General features: G+C 34.1%; 1 protein-coding gene across 1 annotated transcript; it reads right to left on the minus strand.

The window, feature by feature from the left end:
- Window positions 1–30: 30 nt before the first annotated feature.
- On the minus strand, window positions 31–17787 carry HORMAD1 (HORMA domain containing 1). Its single transcript, XM_044914162.1, is given in 15 exon segments — window positions 31–111; window positions 2119–2190; window positions 4213–4296; window positions 5237–5313; window positions 5394–5424; window positions 5426–5461; window positions 6803–7062; window positions 8712–8863; window positions 9370–9437; window positions 10982–11008; window positions 11278–11298; window positions 13321–13357; window positions 13774–13837; window positions 16883–17027; window positions 17755–17787. Coding segments are annotated over 15 exon segments (1188 nt in total).
- Between the last annotated feature and the right edge of the window lie 410 nt (window positions 17788–18197).

Below are 18197 nucleotides of genomic sequence, written 5' to 3' on the forward strand. Positions count from 1 at the left end.
ACTTCGCAAACATGCAGAAGAAAAAAATTTTTATATATGCTCCTTTGGTTCACTAAACTTTCTTCTTTTTGGCACTGTCTCTTGACTAGAAGAATCAAAGCGATGAAGGACCTGTCAAAAGAAAACAACTACTGAGGATACTTTCCAGTTTACATGTCTTTACTTTTAGATTTTTTTTATGTTTCTGAGATTTGTTTGCTTGTTCCTTCCTTCCCTTTCTTTTTAAAATTATATGTAGTGTAACCATTTCCTACTAAGATAGGATACCTGAGTTCTTTAAAAAGTAGGGTAAATTTTATTACTGATATATCTTCTGATGGCTGCTGAAAGTATATACTTATAAAGTGTAAGGTCTTCATTAGGGTTGTTGGAGAAGTCAAAAACATAGATCTAACATTATGTCCTCAAAATAGTAAAATATTTTTGGGGGATAAGAAGGAAAAAAGATTTTTAAATGAGCTGCAGATAGAGAAACATTCTACCTTGGCACCATGTAAGATTTAAATCATGTATTCCTTTTGTATCCCTGGTACTTAGCAGTGCCTGACAGATGTTAGACATTCACTGCACACTTTTGAATGAATGGGAGAACAAATAAAGAAAATTTCTGGGGTGCTTGGGTGGCTCAGTCAGTTAAGCGTCTGCCTTCTGCTCAGGTCATGACCTCAGGATCCTGGGATTGAGCCCCACATTGGGCTCCCTGCTCAGTGGGGAGCCTGCTTCTCCCTCTCCCACATTCTACCTGCTTGTGCTGTGTCTCTCTCTCTCTGTCAAATAAATAAACAAAATCTTAAAAAAAAAAAGAAAATTCCTAAAAGTATTCCCTGAGATATTCAACTTTGATTTTTTCTGAAAGAAAAAATGGTATGGTTATGTATTTAATGGTATGTTAAATGATACAAATTGAATGATTTTGAAAAAAAAATCAAAGCTTAATACACTGGGAAAAGTTAGACAACTTAATATATTAATGAAGTGTCAGGTTATTTCATCCCCTTAAGTTACGTAAATTGAAAATGATATTAACTATATTTTTGAGATTACCCCTTTGTAACATTTGATTTTTTTTTTTTTAAAGATTTTATTTATTTATTTGACAGAGAAAGACACAGCGAGAGAGGGAACACAAACAGGGAGTGGGAGAGGGAGAAACAGACTCCCCGCCAAGCAGGGAGCCCGATGCGGGACTCGATCCCGGGACTCCAGGATCATGACCTGAGCCGAAGGCAGTCACTTAACCAACTGAGCCACCCAGGCGCCCTGTAACATTTGATTTTTAAAGCAGTCTTAGATATTCAGTTGTCTAAATGTTAACCTACTAATAATACTAAAAATTCTAGTTGAAAAATATAAATATTTATCTCAGAAATGACAAATACATGATCTAATTTGGTAAAATAAGGTTCCAAATATGAAACAACTGTTAAAAAAATTTAAGTCAAGAAAATTTTTCTTTCTCCTAAGGTACTAAGAGGAGATGTTATTTTTTAGGGAACAAGTTTATTTGGTAACTTATTTATACTTCACTTTTGTTCTCTAGGAAGCTCAGATCAAATTTGTGGCCCAACTTTAGCTCTATGTAAATAAAATGGCCTAAATATTCTTATACTCTCATTTTCTCATTCTACTCATACTTTTCTGGACATACTGATTTTAATTTTTTTATAAATTTCTCCAACTACTTAAATCATTCATGAAATCAGTAAATATTTATGTGGAAAAAATTAATTAACATAGCACATCTTATTTTAAAATCACCCCATTTTTTAGAACCAATTACATATAAATAAGATTTAGATATCAGTACTTGGAGGTAATATCCAGAGATATTATCATATTTATCATTTAAAATTTAATCTAGGGGCGCCTGGGTGGCTTAGTCCGTTAAGCATCCAACTCTTGACTTTGGCTCAGGTCAGATCTCAGGGTTGTGAAATCGAGTCAGGCTCTGCACTGGGCATGGGGCCTGCTTAAGATTCTTTCTCTTTCCTTCTCCTTCTGACCCTCCTCCCTGATCTCCCTCTCTAAAAAAAAAATAAATTAAAAATAAAATTTAATCTATAGTAATGATAGTCTGATACTTGCCATTTTATTCAACCTATATATTATAAAACTTACTGTTTTCCCAGGTTCGAGTTGACTTCTCTTCCGATTTTCTTTAGAAGATTTTACTGGTTGATTTCCATTAGCCTCCACAAAGATGGAATAATTACTAATTGGTTATTTCTCAAAGAACAACCAACACTTGATTTTTTAACTATGGGCAACTATATGCAGTTTTTTTTTAAAAAAAGCTTTCCTGAGATATAATTCAGATGCCATATAATTCATTTATTTATAATTTTACAGTTCAATAATTTTAAGTATATTCAGAGTTGTGCAACATCATTGTATTCAATTTTAGAACACTTTCATCACTCCAAAAAGAAACCCTGAGGTTGATTTGTTCCCTTTCTTAATTCTCTTCTTTCTTTTGAAAATTATGCCTAGTATAACTATTTCCTACTAAGATAGGATACCTGGGTTCTTTGAATGTGGAGTAAAGCTATCACTTCCCGATTCCCCCCTTCTCCCACTAGCTCTAAGACTTTCTCTCTCTATAGAAATCCCTATTCTGGACTTTCAGATAAATAGAATCATATAATATGTGGACTTTTGTGACTAGTTTCTTTCATTTAGCATGTTTCCAAGGTTTATCCAGGTTGAAGCATACATCAGTACTTCATTCCTTGTATGGCTGAATAATATTCCATGGTATAGATATACTATATTTGTATATCCATTTGTCTGTTGATGGATATTTAGGTTTCTTCCACCTTTTGCCTATTGTAAATAATGCTATCTATGCAGTTTTTAAAATGAATATTGGATGATGAAACATTATTAGCTGTCATATTACTATTCTCTAAAAGAACATACTTATTTTCCGTTGCTGAAAATGTACTTTTCAATAACTTTCTTAGTTTAATACTATTAAATATTTTCATTTCTTGCCCTTTCCTAACAATAATTCAGCTATGATTCTCAAAATCAGGAGTACTGTGACAGAGAGGTCATATTCAAAAACATCGGCAATTTCAGAAATGAATTTATGTTCCCGAAGTATCTTAATGTCATATTACAAGAAAATCCTTTCTAATACTTTTTTTTAAATTCTTGCTTTTCTCTCCACATCCTAGTAAAGGATACTCATCCTAAGTAGAATTTGCCTAGAAGACCATTTTACTGCAAGCTGTACTAATTTTTGAAATTCTTTTATCTCTTGCTTTCATCAGCATACTAGTTTGAATACTGCCTTCTGCCAGTTCAAACTTCCTATGGAGAATGTAGAAAAAGGGGACCTGGCCGGCTCAGTTGGAAGAGCGTATGACTCTTGAATGTGGAAAAAAGGGCACCTAAAAATGGCACTATAATCATTGGTGTGCTGGTAAATGTTTAACAACCAGTTCTCTAGGAGTAACAAATCCTGAGTTGAGGCATTTGCTGATTTCCATGATGTGAATATTCTCATCATGTCCAATTTCAAGCTACCAACATGACGTCACTGAATGAAGAGCTGGGAAGAAATGCCACTATACCACTGTTAGAGTGTGCTATTTGTTTCCTAAATTTAGATATAATATTTTACAGAATGGTTTTTCTTCATCTCTGAACCTTTGAGTAACTTAAAGGTCTAAAATAAAATACAAATTTCCATTTAGTAAAAATAAAAAACTAAAATAAAGCAGTGGGTTTTTTGCTGAAAAACATGAGATTCATTTTATGCAAAATATATACAAAACATTCATTTTTAATGTCTTATTAACAAGACAATCTATTTACAAGATAGAACATGAGAATATTTTGGCATTCTAGGCTATTCTTTGGGAGTCTGGATGATACTGTCATTTCTCAAAGCCTTTCCTGAATTCTCCTCTTTTATGGACCTTCAATAAAATTCACCATTCTTTCCTTTGTTCCATGTAGCCTATTCAAACTGCTATCATGACCCTCTATCACTGCTTGTTGACTTCCAATTACTAAACTTTTAGCTAAGATCAGGAACTATGTGTTATTCATGTTATATCTCCAGCACCCAGTAAAATATCTGACACATAATAAGTGCTTACTAAATATTAGTCCAATAAAGGAAGGATTAAGAAGTCAAATAAACTCACATGTGGGAAAAAATTATAAGGTTAGAATGGAAAAAAAACCTAAAGGTACACTTACCATTTTATTCTGAAAGATTTTTCCACTTCTTGTTTTACTTTCAGACACATCAAGTGCAGATGTTTTACTGACTAACTGTTCAACCTAGAAAATAATAACACAAAATCACATAACATAATAAAAACTTTCCATAACATAATAATGGGGCTCCAAAACTCACTAAGATAAAATCTAGGGTCTTATTATGTTAATGAAAACCATTAATTTTAAGGAGTTCTTACTGTCACAAAAAGGGCAAAGATGAAGATAGTGAAACTGACACTGTATATAATTGATCATTCACTGAACTGAAAAAGTCCCAAATGATCATCAGGCACTACACTACTCTTCCAGAAGATAAGAACTTTAGCTCACTCCCACTGGAGAAAGGGGAAGTGCAGAGGAAGGTGGACAATAATCAGTCCCATTATTTTCAAGTTCTTTTTATCTAAATGTTATATCAAGATTTTATTGTCTTTGGAAAATGAAATTAATCGTGTCTGCTCCAGGCAACAAAAAGTATTATATTCTCCATTTGTAAATACAAAAGGTGCTGGAATAATTGCTTAAGATTCCATCTAGCTCTGAAATTCTGAAATTCTATGAGCAGTATTTAGGTTTATTACTAAATAAAGCCACAGTAATATACTCAAAACTTTTCAACATATATTTTTCAAATTTTGTTAAAAAGCTTTCTTAAGACCTAATTTTCTTCTTCTTCTTTTTTTTTTTAAGATTTTATTTATTTATTTGACAGAGAGAGACACAGACAGAGAGGGAACACAAGCAGGGGGAGTGGGAGAGGGAGAAGCAGGCTTCCCGCTGAGCAGGAAGTCCGATGCAAGGCTCGATCCCAGAACCCTGGGATCATGACCTGAGCCGAAGGCAGATGCTTAACGACTGAGCCACTCAGGGGCCCCAAGACCTAATTTTCTTCTAAAAGACCTTGAATATAATAAGAAAATCTGAAAATTAACTAAATAAGCATATAAGTCATAGTCTTCTGAAAAAAAATTAAAAGTGAGATGAATTATCAAATTTATACCTGAGAATGAGAAATTGAAAGATCTAGACTTTCTTTAGACCTCATAATTTCATCTTCCTCACAAATTAAACTTGGTTCTGTTAAAAAAAAAAAAGAGTTAAAATGGTATAAAACTGAATTAGAAGTAAATTAATCTATGTTTTCATCAATTTCTTACCTCCAAGTTCAGAAGATCCAGGGTTTTTTTTTCTGCTCTTCCATTTTAGTTTCAATGTCAAAATCATCCTACATAATTACATGAAGAAAAAAATGGACACATTTCAAAAAGCAATTAAAACAACTGGGTAGAAGTATTTATGAACAGATGTGTTACGTGAAGGTTAAATATAACATAACACTACAACTACCTTACACTTGCTAGAAATAAAGTCCTATAATTACCATACAAGGTACCATATTTATTTGCAGGGTTGCTTTAAGGACAAAATACACAACTTTCTCAAAAATATAATGGTTTTAAAACCCTTAGTTCTTACTATTGTTTGAGGGCAATGAATTAGACAAATTCATACAACCACTCCTTCTATATCTTCTTTATCTCCGGAATTGCTATACAGATGTTATCATATACTCTAAATAAAAAAAATGCCCCAACCCTCTTCAGGGAGTTAGTGAAGAAAAAGCTCAGTCATGGTATGGTAGAAATAGCAACAAGTTTAAGGTCTACTTTATAATTATTTTTCTCTTTGTGACATATGTCAAAGAGCTTTAAATATTTTAAAGAATGCAACATAAATCCCAGCTATATCTGTTTATAAACCATCACTGGGATTTAGGTTTAGAGAAGACTTCTTCTTGAACTAAAGTGGTTGAAAACTGAATTTTCTATTTGTTAGGATGTGGCAGAACCTAAATTAGAAAAGTCAGTCTCTATACATAAGTACTGAGGTTATAATTTAGAATAAAATGAGGTAACAGAATAACAACAAAGATGAGATTAAAAAACAATCATGTTAATGTGAAAGATTTCCTGGGAGGCAACAATTAAAAAAAGGCTTTTTTATATTTCTAGTCATCCATTCATTCAACCAATACTGAGAATGCACACTGTACACTTAAGTGCTAGGCACAGGAGGTTTACGAAGATGAGATATTTTTCCTGCCTTCTGGGAACTTCCAGGCTGCTTCAGGACAGTGACTTTGCAGGCCCCAAGGAAGTTCAAGTACAGGTCTAAAGTGAGCACCTAGTAGGGGTATGGTAGAAAGGATTCCAACATTATTTGGGTGATTGGAGTAGTTCAGTGGTTTTCAAATTATGCTCCAGACCAAAGAGTTTCCTTAGAGTCCACTATGAGGGTAGTTGAGGTGGTGAGTGACTGGGCCTCCAGGACCATTCCCTGCTTCATTCAGAATAGTTGTGCTTTTAAATTTCTGATAATAATGTTTGTACCAAGGTAAAGAGTTTTAAAACAAAAAGCCGATACTTTCTTTAAGGTCCCTACCAACCTTGAGTTTATGATTATAATAAGTCTTTACATAAATATTAATGAGAACTAGAATTAGTCTTCAGAATTGAGTCGAACATTTGTTACTATTGTACTTTATAACTCTTTAAAATGTACTGACACTTATATAATGCTCCTGTTCATCTTCTACATCATCTTTGTCCATGAGAATTTTTTGAAGTGGTGTTTTTAATTGTTTTGGTGACAATATAGCTGAATCAATATTTTCCATTCGTTCTTTCTCAGTAGTCACTTTTACTTTGAAGGTGTGAAAAGGTGTTGGGACTTCTCCCACATTTAAGTACATAGGCTCCCCTTCAAATATCACTCCTTCACAATCACCATCCTTAAAACCAGGAGGCTGGTAATCTGGGGGTGTAACTGCAAAAAGTAAGTATAAACTGTGATGTTCATGAAATTGAAGGGAACATAATAACAATAATAATAAATACAGATTGAAGACATTTCAAATAGTATAGAAAAAACAACCTTTTTTTCCTTCATTTGACTATATGAACTTGAATAAATTATTTATCATCCTTGATTTGGTTTTCTCATCTGAAATGGGGATAATATAGTACCTACCCCATGGGGTCATTGTGGGTGTTAGATGAATTAAAGTGTGTAAAATGCTCAGACCAGAACTGGCACATTTTAAGTATTCAATAAATGTTAGTTGTTATTATTGTTGTTGCTTTATGTACTTCTAGAAGATATTACACATGTAAAATATATATTTCATATATATGTATATCCTTAACAAAACACAAATAAGATCATACTGTTTGATACCTAGCTGTTTTTTTTTAAAGATTTTATTTATTTGAGAGAGATAGAGCATGTGTGTGTGTGTGTGTGTGTGTGCATGTGGGGGGTGGGGAGGTTGGGGATGGGGAGGAGCAGAGGGAGAGGAACAAGCAGACTGGTGCTGAGTGCAGAGCCCAATGGGACTCAATCTCATGACTCTGAGATCATGACTTGAGCCAAAATCAAGAGTCGGAGGCTTAACCGACTTAGCCACCCGGGTGCCCCTATACCTACCTAGCTGTTTTAACATTTCTTTTTAATCCATATTTAATACTCCTTGGATAAATTATCAGCACATTCTCTTTAATTCGGAAATTCTATAGCTAGAAAAGTATCTTGGGAATATACTTAACACAAACATGCAACGTTATAGGTTTATAAGGATACCATGCAAGCTATTAAAAAGAATGTGCATCTAAAATTTCAATACTGCTAAATTGTCCTCTAAAAATGTTGCACCTATATACATTCCCTCAAGAATTTATAAAAGTGCCTGCTTTCCCCCACACCCTTGTTTACAAATCTTACTGCTGCGGTAAGTGAAAAGTAGCATCTCAACAGTTTCATTTCTTTTATTATTAGTGAGGTTGTACCTCACATGGATATGTTCGTATCACTGGAAAAGTTTGTGTATATTTGAAAGTCTATTTTTTCAAATCTTTCTCTTTTTTTTTTTTTTTTTAAAGATTTTATTCATTTATTTGAGAGAGAATGAGAGAGAGCACACGAGAGGGGGGAGGGTCAGAGGGAGAGGCAGACTCCCCGCCGAGCAGGGAGCCCGATGCGGGACTCGATCCCGGGACTCCAGGATCATGACCTGAGCCGAAGGCAGTCGCTCAACCGACTGAGCCACCCAGGCGCCCTCAAATCTTTCTCTTTTTTTAAGATTTTATTTATTTATTGGATAGAGAGAGGGAGAGAGAACACAAATGGTGGGGAGGTGCAGAGGGAGAGGGAGAAGCAGGCTTCTCGCTGGGGGGGGGCTGATGCGGGGCTCAATCCCAGGACCCTGAGATCATGACCTGAGCCAAAGGCAGACGCTTAACTGATGGAGCCACCCAGGAGCCCCTGAATCTTTCTTTTTCAAATACTGATATTAAATGAAAATTTTATAATTTCAAAAAATATATTGCAATTTAGGTGCTTAAAATCATTTGGGATGAAAACCAATTGTTTCAATAATAAAACATATAGGTACCAACAGGATGTATTATAAATAGTACCTTCATCGTAGTAAAAAAGTTTCATGGTCAAACAAACATCATTAGGTAAAGGTCCCAGATTTTGCATTAGAATATAAATCTTGCGAATGAGGAGAATACTTGCTTTCTTGGTGTCAGCAGATGACATACTAGATTCACTGCTTTGGTTTTTACTACAAGAGAAGCACACATTAATTTCTTTTATGACGCCAGGGCTTCTAATAACAACTTCACATTTTACTATTTGATATTCTTATTCCTATTATACCATTAAGTTTTTAAGTTGAAAGTTACCATAAAATGTGTTTTAATGTCACTATTATTAAAATTAATATCATTAATATCATTACTAATAATGTTATAAACTAATAATTTTATTTAAATTAATATGCATTTTATATAAGATGTTTAAAGGAAATGAGTGAGGGACTTTAATTACATTTCTAATCACTCAAGCATATAATAGCTTTCCTACTCTTTGGCTCTGTTTCACATCAAAATAGTATATAATTAGCCACATAATCTGGGCTTGCAGCTATGAAGGATATTTTGTACAGCCACACCTCAATGGTTAATTGGGGATGTTTGAGAAGTTTAAGAATTAATCCTGAAGTTTAGCAATATATTATTAATATGAATAAGTGGTAATCTGTAATAGAAAAAGAAAATGATAAAATACCTTATGAAGTCCATGACTGGTCCATTACTAGAGTACTTGAATTTAAATTGGTAACATTCTGAAATTGTCTTAAATAGAAAACATTGCAGTTATGTATTTGATATACAGTACTGGTGGCCAAGTAGCTACATACAGCTTTTGTATGACTCTTAACATTGATTTAATAGTTTTTTCTGCCATGTTAATCCTTATTGGTCCACTGAAACTTTCAAGTCCTAATAGTAAATTCCCATGATTTGGGATTTGGGGCTTCAGTCTTAAGTGAGATACATATTATCCCACTAATTGTAATGTATATCATATATACCAGAGGGGAGGAAATCCTTAGCAGGCAGGTAAGAGGGGCAGTATTATGTCTTACTCAAGCAGAATGGCTTTAAGCACAGGGCTTAAATCCTTGCTGTATATAACCGGAAGCAAGTTATTTAAGCCTTCTAGGTTTTAGTTTCCCCAGCTAATAAAAGGGGTTGAAAATAGTACCTATCTCATTGGTGGTTGTGAATATTTAACAAATAGGATAATTTATACAGAGCCCTTAAAATAGTGCCTGGCACACCAAACAATCAATAAATATTAGTGAATCAACAAGGTTGCTCTTTTACTGAAAGAAAAAATGTTCAACTACATAAAACATCTGAAACTAAATGAATATTTTCTGAACAATTAGTTAGCTTCTGAACAATCAACTAATTCACAACCTTTGCCCATGAGATTTTCTTTGTCACCATGGACATATATTAAGCATTAACTTCAGGGGTGAGTAGCAAAGAGAAGACACATTGCTAGCCTTCTTGAAGCTTTTTTTTATTGCTTTCTTTACATTTCAGTGCTCACATAGGAATGGGGATCAGCTCTCTCTTTTTTAAAAAAAATCTGCTTCTCCACGACTGAATGAAAAACTATATTATAATAGTGATAGTGTAATGGTTAAAGCACCAAGATCATGGACTGGCCTCCTTAGGTCCAAATTCTGGTTCTGCCACTGTGATCTTAGGCAAGAAATCTTGTATCTAGGTTTCCTTACCTATAAAGTGGAGATGATAATGGTAGTTACCTTATGAAGTTTATGATGATGAGTAAATGAGACAACTCAAAGAACAGAGTCTAATAATAGTAGGTACTCAAATATCTTTCCACTTTGTTCCTTGTTATTGGTTTTCCCTATCACTTCTTGTAATCCCTTCTTTAATTGTCAGATGAACAGGTGGATGTGACTGGATTGGGATGAATATTCAAAGTTCAGGATAAGTATCTTATTTTTTGTCGAACTCAACCCCTTTCATAATTTTATAAAAAGAACGTTATATAGAAGCAGAAGTCAGGAGATTTAGGTTATTTCTAAGGGGTTTTGGATTTGTGGCCCAGGATCAGTCACACAATCTCTCTGGTAGTAAGTACATTAATCTGTTTAAAGATAACAATACAATCCTTGTCTTACCTCAAAAAAGCCTTTATGAGGTTCAAATGTGTAAATACATGTGAAAGTGAATACAATTAAAAGCATAAGATAAAAAAAAGAAAAAGAAAAAAATAAAAGCATAAGATATTATAATTTATGTTATATTTAGATATTAGAGATATCATGTTTCTTTACTAACTTAAGCACACCTACCTGAGGGTCTTCTGGATTGGTGTATACCTATTTAAAAATAATTTGTAATTGAGTTATAGAAGACTAAGTATTCAAGGAGAACTAAATTGGATGTTTAGACTAAACTATTAAATGGATTCAGCAAAAACAAAGTACAAAATGACCCCCCAAAATATTAATTTGTTACTTTTTTCCACTGAATAGATCATTTGTTTGAATAAAGTGACATAATCAATTGCTGGTTTTAGTGTTATTTAAATAAGCAAGGCCGAATTTGACAGTCTTTAAGAAAGAACATACAATTTAAAAATACTTACAGCTAGAACAACCATCCTTAGCTGAAATATAACAGAGAACAAAAATCTTACTTTTACTCTATAAAATATTTTTTCATGATGGATCACAAGAATTTTTTGTCTTATTTCAACATTTATTCCTAATAAGAAATAATCTTGCAGAAAATATGATGTATATAAAGCAACACCTTGGATGTCCTTCCTTATTCCCCCAAATATCTATTTCTAGTTGACTTACTGAAGGTTGACATGCAGGACATTGATATAAGCAAATACAGGCATTTCTGCCAGTTACAAGGAAAATATATATTGTGAAATAACATATTAAACCTTACCAATGTAAGAACTGATTTTGAAAAGAGAAAAGCAGAGTTCAGGACTCTGCTCCTTTAATAAAGGGAAGAGGCTTTAGAGACCATAGGAATAGAGACTCGCAGGAAATAATCCACTCAAGTAATCTGCCAAAAATCTGAGTCATCCTTGATTTGGATCTTTTCCTTACACTATACAACCAATCTATCAAGTCCAATCAGTTTTACTGCTAAATATATCCTGAATCTTTTCATTTCTTTCCTTCTCTGCCATGCTGGTCTAAGCGCTGGTGATTTTTCACCAGTACAGCATTAACAGATTAAGCACCATTCTCCTGGATTCCAATCTTATTCTCCTTCCACTGTATATTGTCTTAACAGCAGCTGGAGTGATTTTTAATTTAAAATATAAATCAAATGATGTTACATTTCTACTTAAAACCTTCAAGTGGCTTTTATTTGCACCTAAAATAAAATTCAAACTCCTTACCTATACAGTCCTGAATGCTCTGGCCCTGCCTATCTCCTTAGGCTCCTCTGGTCTATTCTCCCTCCCCTACTGCTCATTGCATTCCATTCCCATTAACATTGGCCTTCTTTTTTTTTTTTTTTAAAGATTTTATTTATTTATTTGAGATAGAGAATGAGACAGAGAGAGAGAGCATGAGAGGGGGAAGGATCAGAGGGAGAAACAGACTCCCTGCTGAGCAGGGAGCCCGATGCAGGACTCGATCCCAGGACTCCAGGATCATGACCTGAGCCAAAGGCAGTCGCTTAACCACCTGAGCCACCCAGGCGCCCAACATTGGCCTTCTTTTTGTTCCTTGAACTCTCTAAACTCCCCTTCAACTCTTTGTATTTGCTGTTCTGCCAGAAATATTCTCTCCCAAAGTCAATGCCTGGCTGGTTTCTTCTCAATCAAGTCTCAGCTTAAATGTCACCTACTCAGGACCACCCTATCTAAAGTTACCCCACCTCTCCACCTGCGACACACTTTCTCTCAGTATTTTATCGGCATTTAACACAATTGGAAATTATCTGATTTACTTGTTTTATTGACTGTTTTCCCACTACAGAAGGGACCCTCTTTGTCTCATTGACCACTGTTAGTTCACCCAGCTCCTACCTAGAATATGTGTCTAGCACATAGCAGGCACTCAATATTTAATTAGTATTAAATATTTAATGCCTTAATAAGGGAGGTTAGTGACCATGGATAAAATTTTATCTTTTTTACAATTTTGTTCAGAGCCTGACTTCTTTATATATGCTGATATAAACATAAGTATATAAAAACACTTATAATCTACAGTAAACACTTATTAATTGAAATTTCACTTATTCAGAATTGGTGACAATTTAACCTAGACTACACGGAAATTTACTTTTGAACTCTCACAAAGAAATAATTTATTAAATTATTAGTATAAACAAAATTGTAGAAGGAATGTGAAACTAATAAATGAAGTATTTTAAAAGACTTTTTAATTCATTAAGTTTTTGTAAGTTAGTATGTGTTACTAAAACAAATACGTGTTAACAATTAAAACTGGCTTGGCAAAATTTGTTAAGTATTAATTCTATTGGCTTAAAATGATTGAATATTAGTCTTTAAAATATTCAAATATTCAAACTTTTGAGTAATTTGGATTGGCCTATGCCCAAGTTAGTTTAATGTTTTACTTTGTGTCAATTGTTATTACATTTGTAGAGTATAAACAGTAGGAAAAAAGATAAGGAGATACTGACTTACGTATTTTTTTTGTAAAGCATCATAGCATCCTAGCATCCTAAAAAATAACAAAGGATTCATTTTTAGATTGAATGCATTTCCAGAAAAGAATTCTTTTAATAAGTCTCCATGTTATCTCATTACTAAAGAATACAAAATTTTATTAAAGCTCCCTTCTTTTTTTTTTTTAAGATTTTTATCTTTTTTAAGTAATCTCTACACCCAATGTGGGACTCAAACTTACAACCCTGAGATCAAGATCAAGAGTCACATGCTCTACTGACTGAGCCAGCTGGGCTCCCCAAAGCTCCCTTCTTATTAACCAGCTTAAAATAATAAAACAAAACAAATAGTGGCAGAAATATAAAATGTTGATAGAGGATGGTTCGGGATAGGAGGTAAAATATCTGAATAACATTAAAAAAATGTTATTTAAAAAAATAATTTAATATCATTAGGTATTCTTTTACTTACCACTTCACTAACTGTGTAGATCCTGGACAGTTTTTATCTTCTCTCAGAATTTTGACACAAAGATCTAAACACCAAAATGATATAAATATAGGGTAAACAACTAGAAATTTAACTGAAGATTATTTTCTTCAGCTGTGTATTAGAGATATATTTTTAAATGGCAATGAACTTCCAGATGATTGGTAGTAATATAATTTAAAAGAAGAAAAGTTTTATGGAAACAAAGAATCTTTTTATCCTCATTATAAAATGGCATCATAATGATTAAGATACATGTTGATGGGTAGAAAAAAATTATTTTTTAGAAGTTATAAAATATTTGGCGCGCCTGGGTGGCTCAGTCGTTAAGCGTCTGCCTTTGGCTCAGGTCATGATCCCAGGGTCCTGGGATCGAGCCCTGCATCAGGCTTCCTGCTTAGCAGGAAGCCTGCTTCTCCCTCTCCCACTCCCCCTGCTTGTGTTCCTGCTCTCGCTATCTCTCTCTCTCTGTCAAATAAATAAATAAAATCTTTTTAAAAAGTTATAAAATATTTAAAGTTAGATATAATGTTTTCACACCATCATAATCCAAGAGTCTTAGAGAATTTGCATGGGCCCTTATCCCAATTAAATACCTGTAAAAGACCAAGTAGTTAACTGGCTATCAGAGATAGAGAACTGCAAGAAAGCAACAGGTAATACAATGGAAAGGACTGAGATCTCTGTCTCAGGTTCCTTACCTGAAAAATAGGTATAATATCTAACCACAGGCCTATAATATGAATTAACAAGATATAATACATAACATAGCGTAACATATTGTCTCAGCATATAGTTAGCGCACAAAGTTAGGTACATACTATGGGCTGGGTAATGAATTATTACTGTAGTATAAATAGGCTTTATTATTTTACTTCCTTAAAATAACACAAGAACATATACTACCACTGTACAAAGCTATTAATAATCGAATGCTTTTATCTACTTTGTTCATCACTATAAGAGTAATCTCAGGTAAAATTAAACTTGAGAAACTGAGGAAAAATTTTATGATTAAGTGCTTCCAAAGGTATTAAATATAGTTTAAAAAAAGATTTATTTATTTATTTCAGTGAGAGACAGAGCGCATGCGCAGGGAGGAGGGGCAGAGGGGAGGGAAAGAGAAACTCAAGCAGACTCTGTGCTGATGGCTGAGCCCCATGTAGGGCTTGATCTGAAGACCCTGAAATCAGGCCTGAACTGAAACTAAGATTCGGTTGCTGAACCGACTGCACCACCCAGGCATCCCTTAAATATACTTTTAAAAAACCACTTAGTCCAGGGCGCCTGGGTGGCTCAGTTGGTTAAGCGACTGCCTTCGGCTCAGGTCATGATCCTGGAGTCCCTGGATCGAGTCCCGCATCGGGCTCCCTGCTCGGCGGGGAGCCTGCTTCTCCCTCTGACCCTCCCCCCTCTCATGTACTCTCTCTCTCTCTCAAATAAATAAATAAAATCTTTAAAAAATAAAAAAAATAAAAAAAAAAAAATAAAAAATAAAAACCACTTAGTCCACACAAAAACTTGTACATGAAAGTGGCATTATTTATAATAGCCCAAAAAATGGGGCGCCTGGGTGGCTCAGCTGGTTCAGTGTCTGACTCTTGATTTTGGCTCAGGTCATGGTCTCTGGGTCGTGAGATAGAGCTCCACATCAGGCTCCACGCTCAGCACAGAGTCTGCTTGAGATTCTCTCCCTCTGCCCCTCCCCGCTCCTGCTCGTCGGTCCTCTCTCTCAAATTAAAAAAAAAAGAAAGAAAAAATACGTAATAGCCAAAAAGTGTAAACAACTGAAACAAATGTTCATCAACTGATGAAGGGAATAAATAAAATGTGGTATATCCATATAATGGAATATTATTCAGCAATAAAAGAGAATGAAGTACTAATTCATGTTACCATATGGATGAAGCTTAAAAACATTCAAGTGAGAGAAGCTGGTCACAAAGACCACATATCGTATGATTCCATTTATATGAAATGTCCAGAATAGGCAAATCCATAGAGACAGAGTGCAGATTGGTGGATGCCTAAGACTGCGGAGGTGGAAGAAGTAGAGAATCACTTAGTGGGTATGGTATCTTACGGGTTGACGAAATGTACTAAAATTGACTGTGGTAATGGTTGCACACTGATTTGAATATACTAAAAATCTTTCAACTGTGCACTTTAAATGCATGAATTGTCAGGTATGTGAATTATATCTTAATAAAGCTATTATTTAAAAAAATCTCTAAGCAAAAATTAGTTTTATTATTTTTTCCCATTTTATTTATTTTATTTTTTAATTTAAATTTAATTAATTAATATATAGTGTATTATTAGTTTCAGAGGTAGAGTTCAGTGTGATTCATCAGTCCTATATAATACCCAGGGCTCATTACATCACAACGTGCTCTCCTCAATGTCCTTCACCCCTTCCCTTCCAGCAACCCTCAGTTTGTTTCCTATTTAAGAGTCTCTTATGGTTTGTCTCACTCTCTGATTTTGTCTTATTTTTCCCTCTCTTCCCCTATGATCTTCTGTTTTGTTTCTTAAATTCCACACATGAGTAAGTTCATATGATAATTGTCCTCTGATTATTTCACTTAGTATAATACCCTCTAGTTCCATCCATGTCATTGCAAATGGCAAGATTTCATTTTTTGATGGCTGAGTAGTAGTCCATCTTTACCCATTCATCTTCTTTACCCATTCATCTGTCAATGGATATCTGGGCTCTTTCCATAGTTTGGCTATTGTGGACATTGCTGCTAAAAACACTGGGGTTCAGGTGCCCCTTTGGATCACTACATTTGTATCTTTGGGGTAGATACCTAGTAGTGCAATTGCTGGGTCAAAAAATTACAGTTTTAAAGCAAGCCAAAATAAAAACATGTTTAAAGAAAGAGTTTTGTGTGTGTTTTTTAAATAGGCTCCACGCTTAGCATGGAGCCCAACATGGGCTTGAACTCATGACCCTGAGATTGAGACCTGAGCTGAAATCAAAAGTCAGACACAACACACTGAGCCACCCAGGCACCTCTAACAAAAGTTTTAAAATAAACATTACATTAAAAAAATTGAAACAAACAAAATATAAACATGACATTACCATCTAGATATCTTGTTCCATAAGCACATTCCGGAAATATTCCTCTCAAATATGTGATGCAGGATACTGAAACTGCTAGGAGCCTCTTCACTAACACTAGAGACTGTTGCTCTGTTGATATCTTATTGGGAAACACCAATGCACTCTAAATTCAAGGAAAATTAAATTTATTTAATAATAAATTTAGATTTATTAAAAATAACATCTTCCTGAACTTTGAGTAGATCTAATTTTGCATAAGCATGATACTTTCCCAAAGAAGCCTAACCATAAAATAAAATAAAATAAAATAAAAATTCCTAACCACAGTGGTTAGTAATCCCCAGCAAGTCAGGGTGGCTTCTAAGATGTGAGGGTAATTCCAGGGTTGCAGCCTAAAGGTAAAATGCAAAAAGTGGTTAAGAATCATGTTAAAAATCCTCCTGCAGGTTGACTGTCTGTAAGGGCATAATACATGATAGATAACACTTCTTTTCTCTTTAGTTTCTGACTAGGTTTGACACAGGTAACTATAACACAAGAACTGCGCAAAGATGAGAATTTTATCTTTGTGAGGCATGGACCTTCATTTCCTAGGAATGGACTGCTAAGAATGATAATTTCATCAAAGCAACAGAATGGCATTTATTAACACCTAATGTAAATTGAATATGAACCAGTTATTTAATGCAATGCATCAAATATCTAATACAATTCTCCACTGACTCTATAAAGAGTTTAGTAAATATCTTCAGTTCTTAAAATATGGAATTTCCTGATCTCATTAAACCCTCAAACAGTTGACTCTAACTTTAGAATATAAAAAGAGTTGAGACTTCAAGAAACAATAAAATTAGCTAAATTAAAATACAGTAAAATACACAAACTCATACCATGGAAGTTCTTTGCAATTGTGCAGTGGCCATCTTCCAATAAAGTCTTTTCTTTAATTCAACCTTGTGACACAAATACAAGCTTTAACTTCAGATCTTCTTTATTCCTAATATTCTAGTTTATTACATGTAAAGTCAGAAAGAACTTTATGTAAATAAATGAAAATAAATTCTACATGAATTTTATGTAAATAAATTTTACACAAATAAGTAAATCACAGTATTCAAGCATTGAGTACACTGCTACAGTTAGGTAGGTATCAGGTAATGAAAACTGCCCCTGCCAAACTCTTTAAAATAATCTAAAATTTTTGTTCTGGATGTGTCTGTGAGGGTGCTGTGGATGAGATGAACATTTGAGTTGCTGGACTGAGCAAAGCAGATCACCCTCCCTAAATCTGAAACTTCAGCTCCTTCTTGAGTCTCCAGCTTGCTGACTGCAG

This window comes from Neomonachus schauinslandi, chromosome 4 (assembly GCF_002201575.2).
Source record: "Neomonachus schauinslandi chromosome 4, ASM220157v2, whole genome shotgun sequence".
In the NCBI taxonomy this organism is placed as follows: Eukaryota; Metazoa; Chordata; class Mammalia; order Carnivora; family Phocidae; genus Neomonachus; species Neomonachus schauinslandi.